Below are 12,137 nucleotides of genomic sequence, written 5' to 3' on the forward strand. Positions count from 1 at the left end.
AGGTCCTGGACAGCGAGGACGGGCAGCTGGCGGAGGAGCTTTCTCCGAAATGTTGACACCTCGGGAACTGCCTTTGCGCAACTTTCTCCGCGCTCGCTGAAACAACATACGAACTTGCACGCCGGTACATGTAATCTTAGCGTCGCAAACAGCTCCAAGAGGCAGGGGAAGGGAGTCGGGTTGCTTTGGGGTTTTTTTCGTGTTTGCATTTTGCTGGGGTGACTGGGGGCTGCGTTGTTTTGTTTGGGTGGGTTGGTCTTTAATGAATTTAAAACAAGGCGTTTGTTTCAACCCACTTTTTGCAGCTTTTAAGAAAATGCAACTCATCAGGTAATAAAACTTGTGATCAGAAAGAAAGAAAAAACCCCTTACAGATTCACAGTGGCAACAATCACAACTCCTAAAGCAAAAGCCAAATAAGGTGTCGGACAAAAAGCTGAGTGCTGGGTAGGTGCAGTTTCTTCTTTCTTTCTAAAAAACCCCTTCTTTAAAAGTGCCAATGAGGGGGCCTAATACGCCTTCCTGGGGAGGGAATTCCAAAGATTTGGGGCCACCACTGAGACAGTCCTGTCCTCCACCCCAGCTACTTTTTGCATTATTACTGCCGAGTCCTAGCCAAGAGATTGTCATGCCTTTAATCCCAACATTTTATATATTATTTAATTGCATTTATTAATCGCATTCCATAAAACATCTCAAAGCGATTTCACGTCTTACATCCCCCCTTTGAAAGGCCTAATATTTTAAGTGTACACTCACTTTATACTTTGTGGAGATGGAGGGGCAGAGAGAGAGAGAGAGAGAGCACTTCTCTCATGAACCTCATATGATGGCTCTGGGCAAGTGGGAATGAGGAATTAAAGACTTTGCTTGACAGCAGAAGGAGCTGTGTAGGAACTAAGAGGCAAGTAGCCCAGAAAACAGTGTGAATGCGCAGAATTGAAGCTGAGCAGGTTCGATTCAGCAGTAAAACAGCATGAAAGGAAGTCTGCATGAGCTCTCAGTTAAGTGCCTTAATTCCACTAGCATGCTTTGAGTAAAACTTGATTGTATACCACCCTGTGCTGCTTTTGCACATGATAATGCTAGTGTGTGTGGGATCAACTGGTAGTGGGTTTGGGTCAGACAAAAGACAAGCACTTCTCTGTTCAGTCTCTCATTAGCTTACACAATTCACTACAAAATGTAGTGTTGGCCCCTGCCTTAGACGGCTTTGTAGAAAGATTTGCACCAATTCATGGAGACTGTTAGCCATCAAGGCTAGCTCAGGGCGCCCTCCATGTGCCCTGGGACTCCCAACTGCCACCAACCCCATCCAGCACAGCCAGTGGTCAGGGATGATGAGAATTGGAGCCTCACAGCATCTGGGAGGCCCTGGGCTGGCCCTCAAATTGCAGCTGTGGCTTGCTGCTACCATTACTGTCTGTTCTTTGAGGAGCTGGATCGAGTTGATGGAGGAAGGCAAGTCCTAATGCAGACCCATCTTCCATTCACCTTGAGTCACCTGGGCTCCCCCTGCCTCTTCTTCAACTCTCCAAGCCCTTCCATCAGACAGTGCTTTGTCTGATGCCATGGTTTGGGATCCCATCAAGTGGTCGGTTATTTCGCAGTGGAGACAAACCTCCAATTATTCAGACAAGTTCGTATCTGGTCACTTGAACCTAATTGCTCAGCTAGGGGAGAAACTGGGCTAGGGACAGAGAGAGGGGGGCACACAGATTAATTATTACGATTATCATCTTTAAAATGGCATTGCAAATTAATGAGTCTGTGGTAGAGCATGTACTTTGCCCACAAAAGTTCTCAGATTCATCTCTGAAAAAGAGGGTGCAGATCCTGCACCTTTAGTAAAGGGGATTTCTGCAAGCATAGCTAGCCAACTGAAATTCCCTCTTCTAGACAACTGGCAAGGAGGAGCCCTGCTCACCCCACCCCTGTTTTTATTAGGTCTCCTTTCCCCAGGTACGTATGGGAAGGTTTCTTGCCTAAAGCCCAGGAGAGCTGCCTCCACTCTGGTTGACCCGTGCTCTGGTAGAAAGCAGCTCCCTGCGTTCGTCAACTGCCTGTTGCAGAACACACTCCAGATAACTCGGTGTGGAGACGGTAGACCAGTTTGATGGTGTCCCTAGTCCAGCATCTGTTTCTTTGATATTCAGAGTTTCTTAGGTATGTCAGGTGTCTCCAGACAGGTGCTCCTCAGACTTGACTCAGTTGCAATATTAAGGCCCCGTTTAGGAGCACCCATGGAAGAGAGAATTTGGGCTGCCACGGTTTTCCTGACTCCTAGATGACAAGCTGCGCCTGCTAAAAATCCATTTTCTCCATTGCTAATCCGGGATATCAAGTGTTCTCCCAGTATTAGCCAGTTTTCCTTGGTACCAATCTTTCTTTCTCTGTGTTGCAAAGAAAGGAAATTGCAGAAGGGGTCAACTTTTGTCCCTTCCTCGCTCTCTTGCCTCACCCCCTGCTCATTGCATGTCAGAACAAAGGTTCTTCGAAGGTGCTTAGGTGTCTTGGAGGCTGCCCTTGTTCAGAATTCATACCCCCCCCCCCCCGCAAGCTATTTTCAAAGGCTGTTTACCAACTAAAGCTACAGCAGGAGGCTGGGTGACTTGAAGCCAGGGTGAGATGAGCCCCCTCTAGCGAGGGATCTTGGAGAACTCCACTTCCCTTAGCTCCAAACATGTTTACTTGCTAGCAGAGGTTTCAAGACTGTCTCAAGGCAAATCTAAAAAAATGTAGTATAAACACGGACAACTGGGAAACACTGGCCTGCGAGCACTCCAGTTGGAGAACAGCCCTTACCAAAGGTGTCATGGGCTTTGAAGATACTCAAACTCAGTACGCAAGGGAGAAACATGCTAGGAGGAAGGCACGCCTGGCAAATCCACACCGTGATCAACTCCCGCCCGGAAACCAAGGTCCCCACTGTGGAAGGACGTGTGGATCCAGAATTGGCCTCCACAGTCACTTACGGACTCATTGTTAAAACTGTGTTTATGGAAGACAATCTTACTCACTTACGAGTGATCGCCAAAGAGAAGAGAGACTTACTAGCATACTGTACTCTGTTCTTTGGCTTTGGCCACAGGTTGGCCAATCACACCTGAAGGGACCAGAGGCGTCTCCTACCCTGGAGAGAGCATTCCACAAACAGGGAGCCACTGCAGAAAAGCCCCGTTCTTGTGTTGCCACCCTCCAGACCTCTTGTGGGGGAGGCACATCAAGAAGGGTGACATCTTTGCCCTCCCTCTGATGTTTCCAGTAAGGTGACTTGAAACACACCTTGCTGCCTTTTAAGTTGCTGGTGTTTGCACAGCCTCAGGGTTACAGAAGCCGCAAAGCTACCCCCTTTCCCTGCCGATGTTCAGAGCAAGAGTTGGAGACTGTGAGGTCTTCTGGATGGCCATCATCCCTCTCCCTTGCCATGCTGCAAGTGGGTTGGTGGAACGGTGTGGCTAACAGTGTCTGGAGGTCCACAGGTTCTCCCACCGCTGCTCCAGAGATTGACAATGCATGGGATGCTCAGGCTGGGGGGGGGGGGGGGCTACTTACAAAAGCAAAAAAAGAGAGGAAAGGCACCCCTAAAAAAAAGGCAAAAGAGGACCCAGATCTGCATATAATTTGCACGTGCTGATTTGTATGTAGAGATGCAAACTTAGAAACTGCAAGTATGATTTAAACGGGAGTACAGCAGACCTCAAAAAGGGATGTGAGTGGCTCTGTGGTCTAAACCACTGAGCCTAGGGCTTGCTGATCAGAAGGTCAGTGTTTCAAATCCCCGCGACAGGGTGAGCTCCCATTGCTCGGTCCCTGCTCCTGCCAACCTAGCAGTTCGAAAGCACGTCAAAGTGCAAGTAGATAAATAGGTACCGCTCTGGTGGGAAGGTAAACGGCATTTCCGTGCGCTGCTCTGGTTTCGCCACATGAAGTCAGTTTATGTAGTCTGTGGGGTGGAAAGCTTTTTCTGGCTACATGACCCGGACAAACTGCGGACAAACATTGGCTCCCTCAGGCAGTAAAGCGAGATGAGCGCCACAATCCCAGAGTCGTTCGCGACTGGACCTAACTGTCAGGAGTCCCTTTATGTTTACAGCAGACCTCACCCTATGGGGAAGTTGGTGACCAGGTGACCTCTGGAGTATGCCTGCTTAGTGGGCTCTCTGGGTGCCAAGCCCCCGCTGCTCGTCCTTTATCTTTGGTTCCTTCAAAGAGAGAAGCATCATCTGTGAAGAAGGGCACATGACTGCCTGCAACCTTCGCCTGCAGCAGCAGCCACGGAGTGGATCAGAGCCAGAAACTCTGAGCATGAGGCTGTCAGGTTCTACGTCACTGCCAGGAGGACCTTGGTCAAGTATCCTGGGGTAGGCAGCAGCTGTGGGTGGGTGCCATCCCCCTGCCAATCTAATTCAGCCCTGGAAGTCAGTTTATGCAGTCTGCGGGGTGGAAAGCTTTTTCTGAGCCCTGCTAAAAAGCATCTCTCTGGATACAGCAAAAAAGCATGTTTGAGAAAAGCGATGCCTTTCCCACAGCACGCTGCTCTTCCACATGGAGGGATATTTCACTCGGACGGATCATTCATTTGTGCAGCTGCTGCTTGCAGAATATGACCCAGGAAGAGCTTTTGCATTGGATTCTGCAGATAATATCCTGGTCTTCCCCTCCCTGTGTCTCAGGCTCATGTTCGTGATTTGAACTGGTGGAGAATGCATCAGCTGTGCTCATCTACTGGCAGATTTACAGCCTCTGGCTTCCAGGTAGCAGGACTGATGAAATTCTCACGCATAGAAGCCTACGTGCTCAATTTGCTTTTATAACGAATCAATATTGAAAGATTCACAAAAGGTCCCTGCTGCCTTTGATGAAGCTGCCAGGTCAGGGGTAGATGGTCGCTGGTTTCAAAATGTGTGTGTGTGTGTGTGTAGCGAAGGTCAGGGGGTTATCTAGGTAGCACTGGAAAGCTTTCTTCTTTTTTCTTCTGTTTCCCCCCCCCCCCCCCAGAAAAGGAGCTCCATCTGGCACTGATAGGCTTGACTGTGACGTGTGTCTGCAATGCATCTGGGGCAATGCAGAGGCCGTGGCCTCAGAAGGCAGATGGGGAGGAAAGAGGACTGAGGCAGCAAGCGTCAGTCCTGCGCTCACTTACCAAGGAGCAGGTAATTTTCACACTTACCTGAGTAGGATGTTCTCCAGGGTTTCCCAGCCCCCCCTCGGGACTGAACCTGGGACCTTCTGCATGCAAAGCAAGATCCTGGGCCACCAAGCTACAGCTCTCACATTTATTGAAACTGATTTATTGACATTTCATTGAAACTTACTTCCATGCAAGCATGCATACCTTTTGCAAGCTTCTGTTTGGGGTGCAATTTCTCAGTGTGTGGGGACACACACACACACACACACAGAGAGAGAGAGGGGGGGGGAAACGAACTCTCAGCTCCAGCTCTACATGATTTGCTATCAAGGCCATGCCTTCTTCCAATCAACACCCCCCTCCCTGGGTGTGTGAGGGATTGTGCCCTGTGACGTATCTGGATCAGGTATGACTATTCCATCACTCCAATGCAGAGGGAATGCAGAATGACTTAACCTTCAGAGGAGGTGGCCTGTTATATCTCTGTGTGCACCATTGCATAGGACTTGCCTACTTCTAATCAGAGGCCATGTTCTGATCAAGGACTCCTGCAGAATCAGGAGCCGTAGGGCAGTTAAGTCTCACTTTTATATGCTCTAATAAACAGGTGTTCTGGCTGTGAGAATGATGAACGCCCCATTTTAATTCAGTAGACAGACGAGTGTGTGCCTCAGCTATCCTGAAGCTGGGGAGAACGTCAGTCTAAAGTGATCCAGGATGAAACACATTGATGTCTCATTGAAGGACAAAAAACCCCCAGGATGCCATAGAGTTTTGGAGTTTTCTCCACCCCTTCGAGTCCAGGTGCATTTGAGTCCAGGTGTGGTGTGACTACCATACTGGTGGAAACAGCCTGCATAGTATGATAGTGGGATATTGGCCAAGCATTACAAGGTTAATCTGCCTGCTGTGCTTCCCCACCCTCTGATTGGCCCAGAGGCCTGTGGGCAGAGGACAAGACCAGGCAAATCATAGGCAAGCAGAAGGCAGGGTCCTTACCGTGTTCTTTCTAGTATCAGGGCAGATTTAATTTTCTCCCCCATGTTCTCCCTAGGCCAGGGCTGCCTAATCTTTAGCCCTCCAGATGCTGTTTTACTCTGAGTCCCATCAGCCCCAGCCAGCATGGCCAATTGTGGGGGGGGGGGGGGACGCCAGGAGGGGTGTGTGTGTGTGTGTGTTACTGCTACTCCAGGGTTTGTAAGCCGATTTGTGACTCATGGGAGTGAAAAGTGGCATAGAAATATAAGGAAGGGAAGGGAAGGGATCCTAGTCCTGCATCCCACAGGCTGGGGTTGCATGGTACACGCTTGCAAGGAGCAAGTGGTTATACTCTGTGAAAAATAATAGACTTGAAACGGATTCTTCAACTCACAGGCCATTGCAATTGCCAGCAGACTTGCGCTACACTGAACAGCAAGCTGAGATTTGGTACATGTGTTGCCCAAGACATCCTGGGTCACATGAAAGTCTAGAAAGGGGGACATTTTCTCTTGGTCACTTGAACTTCATGACATGAGGCTTCACCTGGCGCCATTCGCACAGTAGCTGAAATGACTGCATATAGCAGAGAACACAATTCCGGAGCCCGCCTGGTCTTAAGCGTGTTGAATTAGGACTTGGGAGACCAGCGCTCAAATCCCCTCTCAGCCGTGAAGCTCTCTGGGCGATCTTGTGCCAGCCACTGGCCCTCGTCAGGGTGGTTGTGGAGACTGAGGAAGCAAGTCATTGTTTGGCAGCAGCAGCAGCAGCCAAGTGGCATCTTAGGGGGACCCTGCATAAAACGGCTCTTCCTTGCTTACAATATCAGGCCTTGACCGGGCCTGCAGATGACCTGGTCATCTAATGCTTAAAAGTCTCTGTGCAAAGCTGTGCAGGGCGGGGAGACTTGTGTCTCTGGAATCAGGATTGTCGGTTCTTGGAGTGCTAGCCCTGCACTTAATCCACATACGTCAGTAACTGTGTGGCAGTAATTGGGAGTTATTGCAACATCTAAGTCAGAGATGATAAGCAGCAGTAATCCAGATTTGGGAAGAAAATCCATTGTATTAACAATTCTTAGCATGCCACTGGGATTTCCTGCTGCACTTTCCACAAACCCTGGGATTAGAATGCATGGTTTTTGATCTCATTCTGCCACCTGCTGTTAGAATGCATGCGCTACATAGGAACATGGAAACCTGGCATACGCCGTTGCTCTCCATCTGCTTCCGTATCATTGACAATGAGGGCTCTCCACTGGTTTTAGTCAGACTTTATTATTATTTTTTTTAAATAATTTTTTGTTAAAGTTTTGAACAACAACAACAAAAAGAAAAACAACACACACAAAAAACAATACAAAACTTAACAATATAAACACAAAACAGTTAAAAACAAACTCTCTTTTCCATTTCCAATTTTAAGTTACTTATTTTCTGGACTTCCTCATACCTCCCTCTTTTGTATTCCAATCCACATTATTTGTCCAGCAGTTTCTTTTCCACTTTTTTAATCCCAATCTTTAATTTAATAAAATGTTAAAATATATAACTTCAACTTTTTTAAACCTATGCTTTTAGTCAGACTTTAAGGTGCCACAAGATTCTGTTACACTAGCAATGTGAATGATGCATTTATCATCTCAAGCTGCAAAGTCAGTTTTACTCTATTGGCTGCCATTATGTTTGTGTACATAACTAATAATTTTATCCTATCAAGTGCATAACTAACAATTTTATCCTTTCATGGACTGGGAATTAGTGGTTGTTCCTGATTATTTTCCCCAGGCCATTAAGGAAGAGAATAATAGAAAATTAGAATCTTAGAGTTGGAAGGGACCCAAGGGTCATCTAGTCCAACCCCTCACTGTGCAATGCAGGAATCTCAGTTAAAGCATCAATGATAGAAGGCCACCCAACCTCTGCTTAAAAACCTCCAAGGTAGGAGAGTCCGCCACCTTTACTGGGATTCTGTTCCACTGTCAAGCAACTCTTACTGTCAAAAAGTTCTTCCTCATGTTTAGTTGTATTGGACTGAGTCCTACCCTCTGGAGTAGGAGAAGACAAGCTTGCTCCATCTTCCACGCGACAGCTCTTTAGATATTTGAAGATGACTATCACTTCTCCTCTCAGTCTCCTCTTTTCAAGGCTAGACATACCCAGATCCCTCAACCGTTCCTCATAAGGCTTGGTTCCCAAACCCCTGATCATCTTGGTTGCTCCCCTATGCAGGGGAAGTGTAGTGCTATATACCCCTAGAGGTATGTGGTGGGCTTGCGGTGGGGCTGGTGTGAAACAATTTCCAATTAATGCCCAAATATCATAACTCCACGATCACATGTACAACATGCATGCTAGGGAAATGTGTGTTTTGGGATATGCAAAGGCCTGTTAATAATGAACTAAATGGCAGAACATTTCCTGGACTGTTCCACTTTAGGGTACAAGTGGGAATGAATGTTTGTATGTTTGAATTTCCCTACACACAGTCACGCATACACCCACCCACAAAGAACAGGAGTTCTTCCTAGCCGACTTGCTGCTTTTTTTCTATGTGCAGAGAGGTTATTTTGGGAAGGGAGGACAGAGCAAGTTCAAACATGCAGCAGCCCTACCAGGAACCTGAGGTGCTGCCATTCAGGGGGAAACTTCACCCCTGGACTCTGCTGAGTCTATGAACAGCGCCAGGACATTCTAAGGAGATCTTTGATAGTTAGGAGGAAATCTGTAAAGCAATATAATTTTTCATGTTATGTGCAACAATGGAGAAAAATAATGATCAGCTAAGAGCTGCCTTGGTGGAATGTGGAACCTGCTGGAGCAGCAACTGTTCTAACGCATCATAACAGAACAGAGCTCAGCAAAAACTGCCCTGAAACGCTGCGACAGTGAAAGCATCCTCAACCCAGACTCAACATGAATAGAATGAGTAAGAGTTGGTGTGTGTGTGCACACGTATCATTTGTTCACTGTATTTTTTATCAAACCTTTCCATCAAGAAGCTCAGGGTGGTGGCATAACTGACGTTAGCCCAGCCATCCTCACAACCACCCTGGGATAGGCTGGGCAGATAGATCGCCATGGTGCGCCCAAAGGCTCTCAGAGAAGCCCTCGTGGATGTGAAATGGGGATTTTCACAGCCAAGCCCAAGACTCAAAACACTATGCTGTCAGTACTGGCTCTTCTACACCAATATCTCTTCATAATTTTTTCAGTGGATGAGACTCGCTTCCTACCAATTCCAACAGAATAATCAAGGACCATCTCTCTCCATATGAACCAATCCATACCCTGAGACTGTCATCTGAGGCCCTTCTTCAGTTGCCTCCTCCACAAGAGCTCTGGAAGGTGGCAACAGGAAAACAGGCCTTTTCTGTGGTGACTCCCTGCTTATGGAATGCTCTCCCCAGGGAGGCTCGTCTGGCACCTTCACTAAATAGAGTATCTTTAGGTGCCGGCAATAATGTTCCTCTATAACCAGGCCTTTGGCCTTTAAAATGTATTTGTGGGAGGGAGTTGTTGTTGTTGTTATGATATACCATATATGATATTCAGTCACATACCGCAAAATTCATGTGTTGCAACTGGGAGGTGTTACCCAACAAACCTGCTTCCTCAAAAGACAACTTTTTTGCAGTAAGGATGAGTGCAAATAATTCGGTGGATAACTTTACTGTTTCAAACCCAAACTTCCGTTTTCACCACAATCACGCTCTTCTTCTTTGCAGAACTGATTGCCAAGAAGCACTTGACACTTCTGATGCAAAATGAAATCTTTGCTGACTTCTTCAACACATTCCTGAATCTTCCTGTAAGTTCCCTCTAATACTCAGTATATTTGGCTATGTACGTATTACATATTAGTGACTTCAAATTCAGTGAGGTTGTCACCTGCCCCGCTACATTTCAAGATGTGTTTACACGTTGCTGCACAAACCAGAGAGCGGGCAGGAATGCCTTCACTTGTTGTGCATTACCTGCTTTGTTTTCCAGTGCTTGCAACACCCCTCCCCAAGCTCCTATTCAAGGAAGAAACAAATCCTGGGTCAGCGCCTGGAACCCCTGGAGTCTCGCCTTGTTCAGAGATTGGGGTGGTGTGTAAACAGTGCTATCATTTTAAAAAGCAATGACTATATCTCAGTAGAAACTAGAGCTGGAGATGAAAGTAAAGACTTCATTAACCATCTTTTTCTGTATCTTTCTCTCCATCTCCCTCTCTTTCTCTCTCTCTCTCCACAGGTGTTTGGTCAGACCCCTATTTTCATGCACAGCACTCGTCAATGGTATCTTTGGCCAGAATTACCATGCAACCTGGTAAATGTCGATATTTTCCAAAGCTGGCAGCCTTTTGCACATGGGGATGAGTGGCATTGATGGTATTGCTGATATTAGCTTGAAGTCCCAGGAATCTGACACAGAATCAAATAGACTTCTTCAATGTGTGGTGTCCAAAATGCAACTATTGGTGTTTGGTCTGTGGTAGGGGTGATGATTGGAGTTTCTCATGTTATTCCATTTTCCATCATCCTGCAATTTGCTGTTTGTGTGTCTGGACAACCTAATTTCCACCAAGGCATAATATGAGCGGAATTCAGACTCTCATGCATGCGAAAGCAGACGCACAACTGCCTTGCTGTGTCCATGCGGAATGACAAAGACGACTTGCTGAAGTGCTTGCCTCTCTCTGAAGAGCGTGAGCGCAACCAATTCATGAATAAGAGAGCTCTGTCTGGTACTGAGACATCAAAGAGGACCAGAAGGGACAAGACTGACAAGGGACTGGGAGGGGTGGCTAACACCCCAGAGGACAGGATCACACTTCAAAACGACCTTGACAGATTAGAGAACTGGGCCAAAACAAACAAGATGAATTTTAACAGGGAGAAATGTAAAGTATTGCACTTGGGCAAAAAAAATGAGAGGCACAAATACAAGATGGGTGACACCTGGCTTGAGAGCAGTACATGTGAAAAGGATCTAGGAGTCTTGGCTGACCACAAACTTGACATGAGCCAACAGTGTGACGCGGCAGCTAAAAAAGCCAATGCAATTCTGGGATGCATCAATAGGAGTATAGCATCTAGATCAAGCATCTAGATGCCACTGTATTCTGCTCTGGTCAGACCTCACCTGGAGTACTGTGTCCAGTTCTGGGCACCACAGTTCAAGAAGGACACTGACAAACTGGAACGTGTCCAGAGGAGGGCAATCAAAATGGTCAAAGGCCTGGAAACGATGCCTTATGAGGAACGGCTAAGGGAGCTGGGCATGTTTAGCCTGGAGAAGAGGAGGTTAAGGGGTGATATGATAGCCATGTTCAAATATATAAAAGGATGTCACCTAGAGGAGGGAGAAAGGTTGTTTTCTGCTGCTCCAGAGAAGTGGACACAGAGCAATGGATCCAAACTACAAGAAAGAAGATTCCACCTAAACATTAGGAAGAACTTCCTGGCAGTAAGAGCTGTTTGACAGTGGAATTTGCTGCCAAGGAGTGTGGTGGAGTCTCCTTCTTTGGAGGTCTTTAAGCAGAGGCTTGACAACCATATGTCAGGAGTGCTCTGATGGTGTTTCCTGCTTGGCAGGGGGTTGGACTCGATGGCCCTTGTGGTCTCTTCCAACTCTATGATTCTATGACTTCTAGTGGATGGGCTATAAAGCTGATCACAATCCTGTCCTTTTCACATAGCTATTATTCTCTGTCCCTCATCTCCCTTTTTAATCTATCTCACCCTCTAAACCAAGGATAGTCAACGAGGCGCCCACCAGATGTTAGTGGACCACAACTCCCATCATTCTTGACCATTGGCCAAACTGGTTGGGGCAGATGGGACTTGTAGTACAACCTTGTCTTGAGGGCAACTGTGTTGGTTACTTCTGCTTGAAACCGTTCATCTGTCTTTGCTGTTGAGTTTCCTTGACACTGAATTTGTGGTGCCTGTGGGGTGTTGTGATACAGCCAGTAATCCTTTCTGCAAGGTAGTGCCATTCAAGTAAGCTGTCTTTTACCTCCTTGTAAAGAAAATGAT

At 47.0% G+C, this 12,137-nt stretch overlaps 1 protein-coding gene across 8 annotated transcripts in view; it reads left to right on the forward strand.

Moving 5' to 3' along the window:
* Positions 1-12,137, forward strand: part of RGSL1 (regulator of G protein signaling like 1) — a 63,111-nt gene continuing 50,974 nt past the window's right edge. For 5 of the 8 annotated variants that reach the window (XM_081012078.1, XM_081012079.1, XM_081012080.1 and 2 more), the window contains exons 1-3: positions 8,959-9,040; positions 9,840-9,922; positions 10,351-10,425. In XM_081012078.1, coding sequence (XP_080868204.1) covers positions 9,028-9,040; positions 9,840-9,922; positions 10,351-10,425 — 171 coding nt within the window. In that variant the 5' untranslated portion in view covers positions 8,959-9,027. Of the gene's footprint in view, positions 125-305; positions 448-5,001; positions 5,157-8,958; positions 9,051-9,839; positions 9,923-10,350; positions 10,426-12,137 lie in introns of those variants that run through there. The other 3 variants (XM_081012082.1, XM_081012085.1, XM_081012081.1) reach the window with 3 other exon arrangements.

The sequence above is a fragment of the Podarcis pityusensis genome (genome assembly GCF_964106645.2).
Source record: "Podarcis pityusensis genome assembly, chromosome: 6".
NCBI lineage: Eukaryota > Metazoa > Chordata > Lepidosauria > Squamata > Lacertidae > Podarcis > Podarcis pityusensis.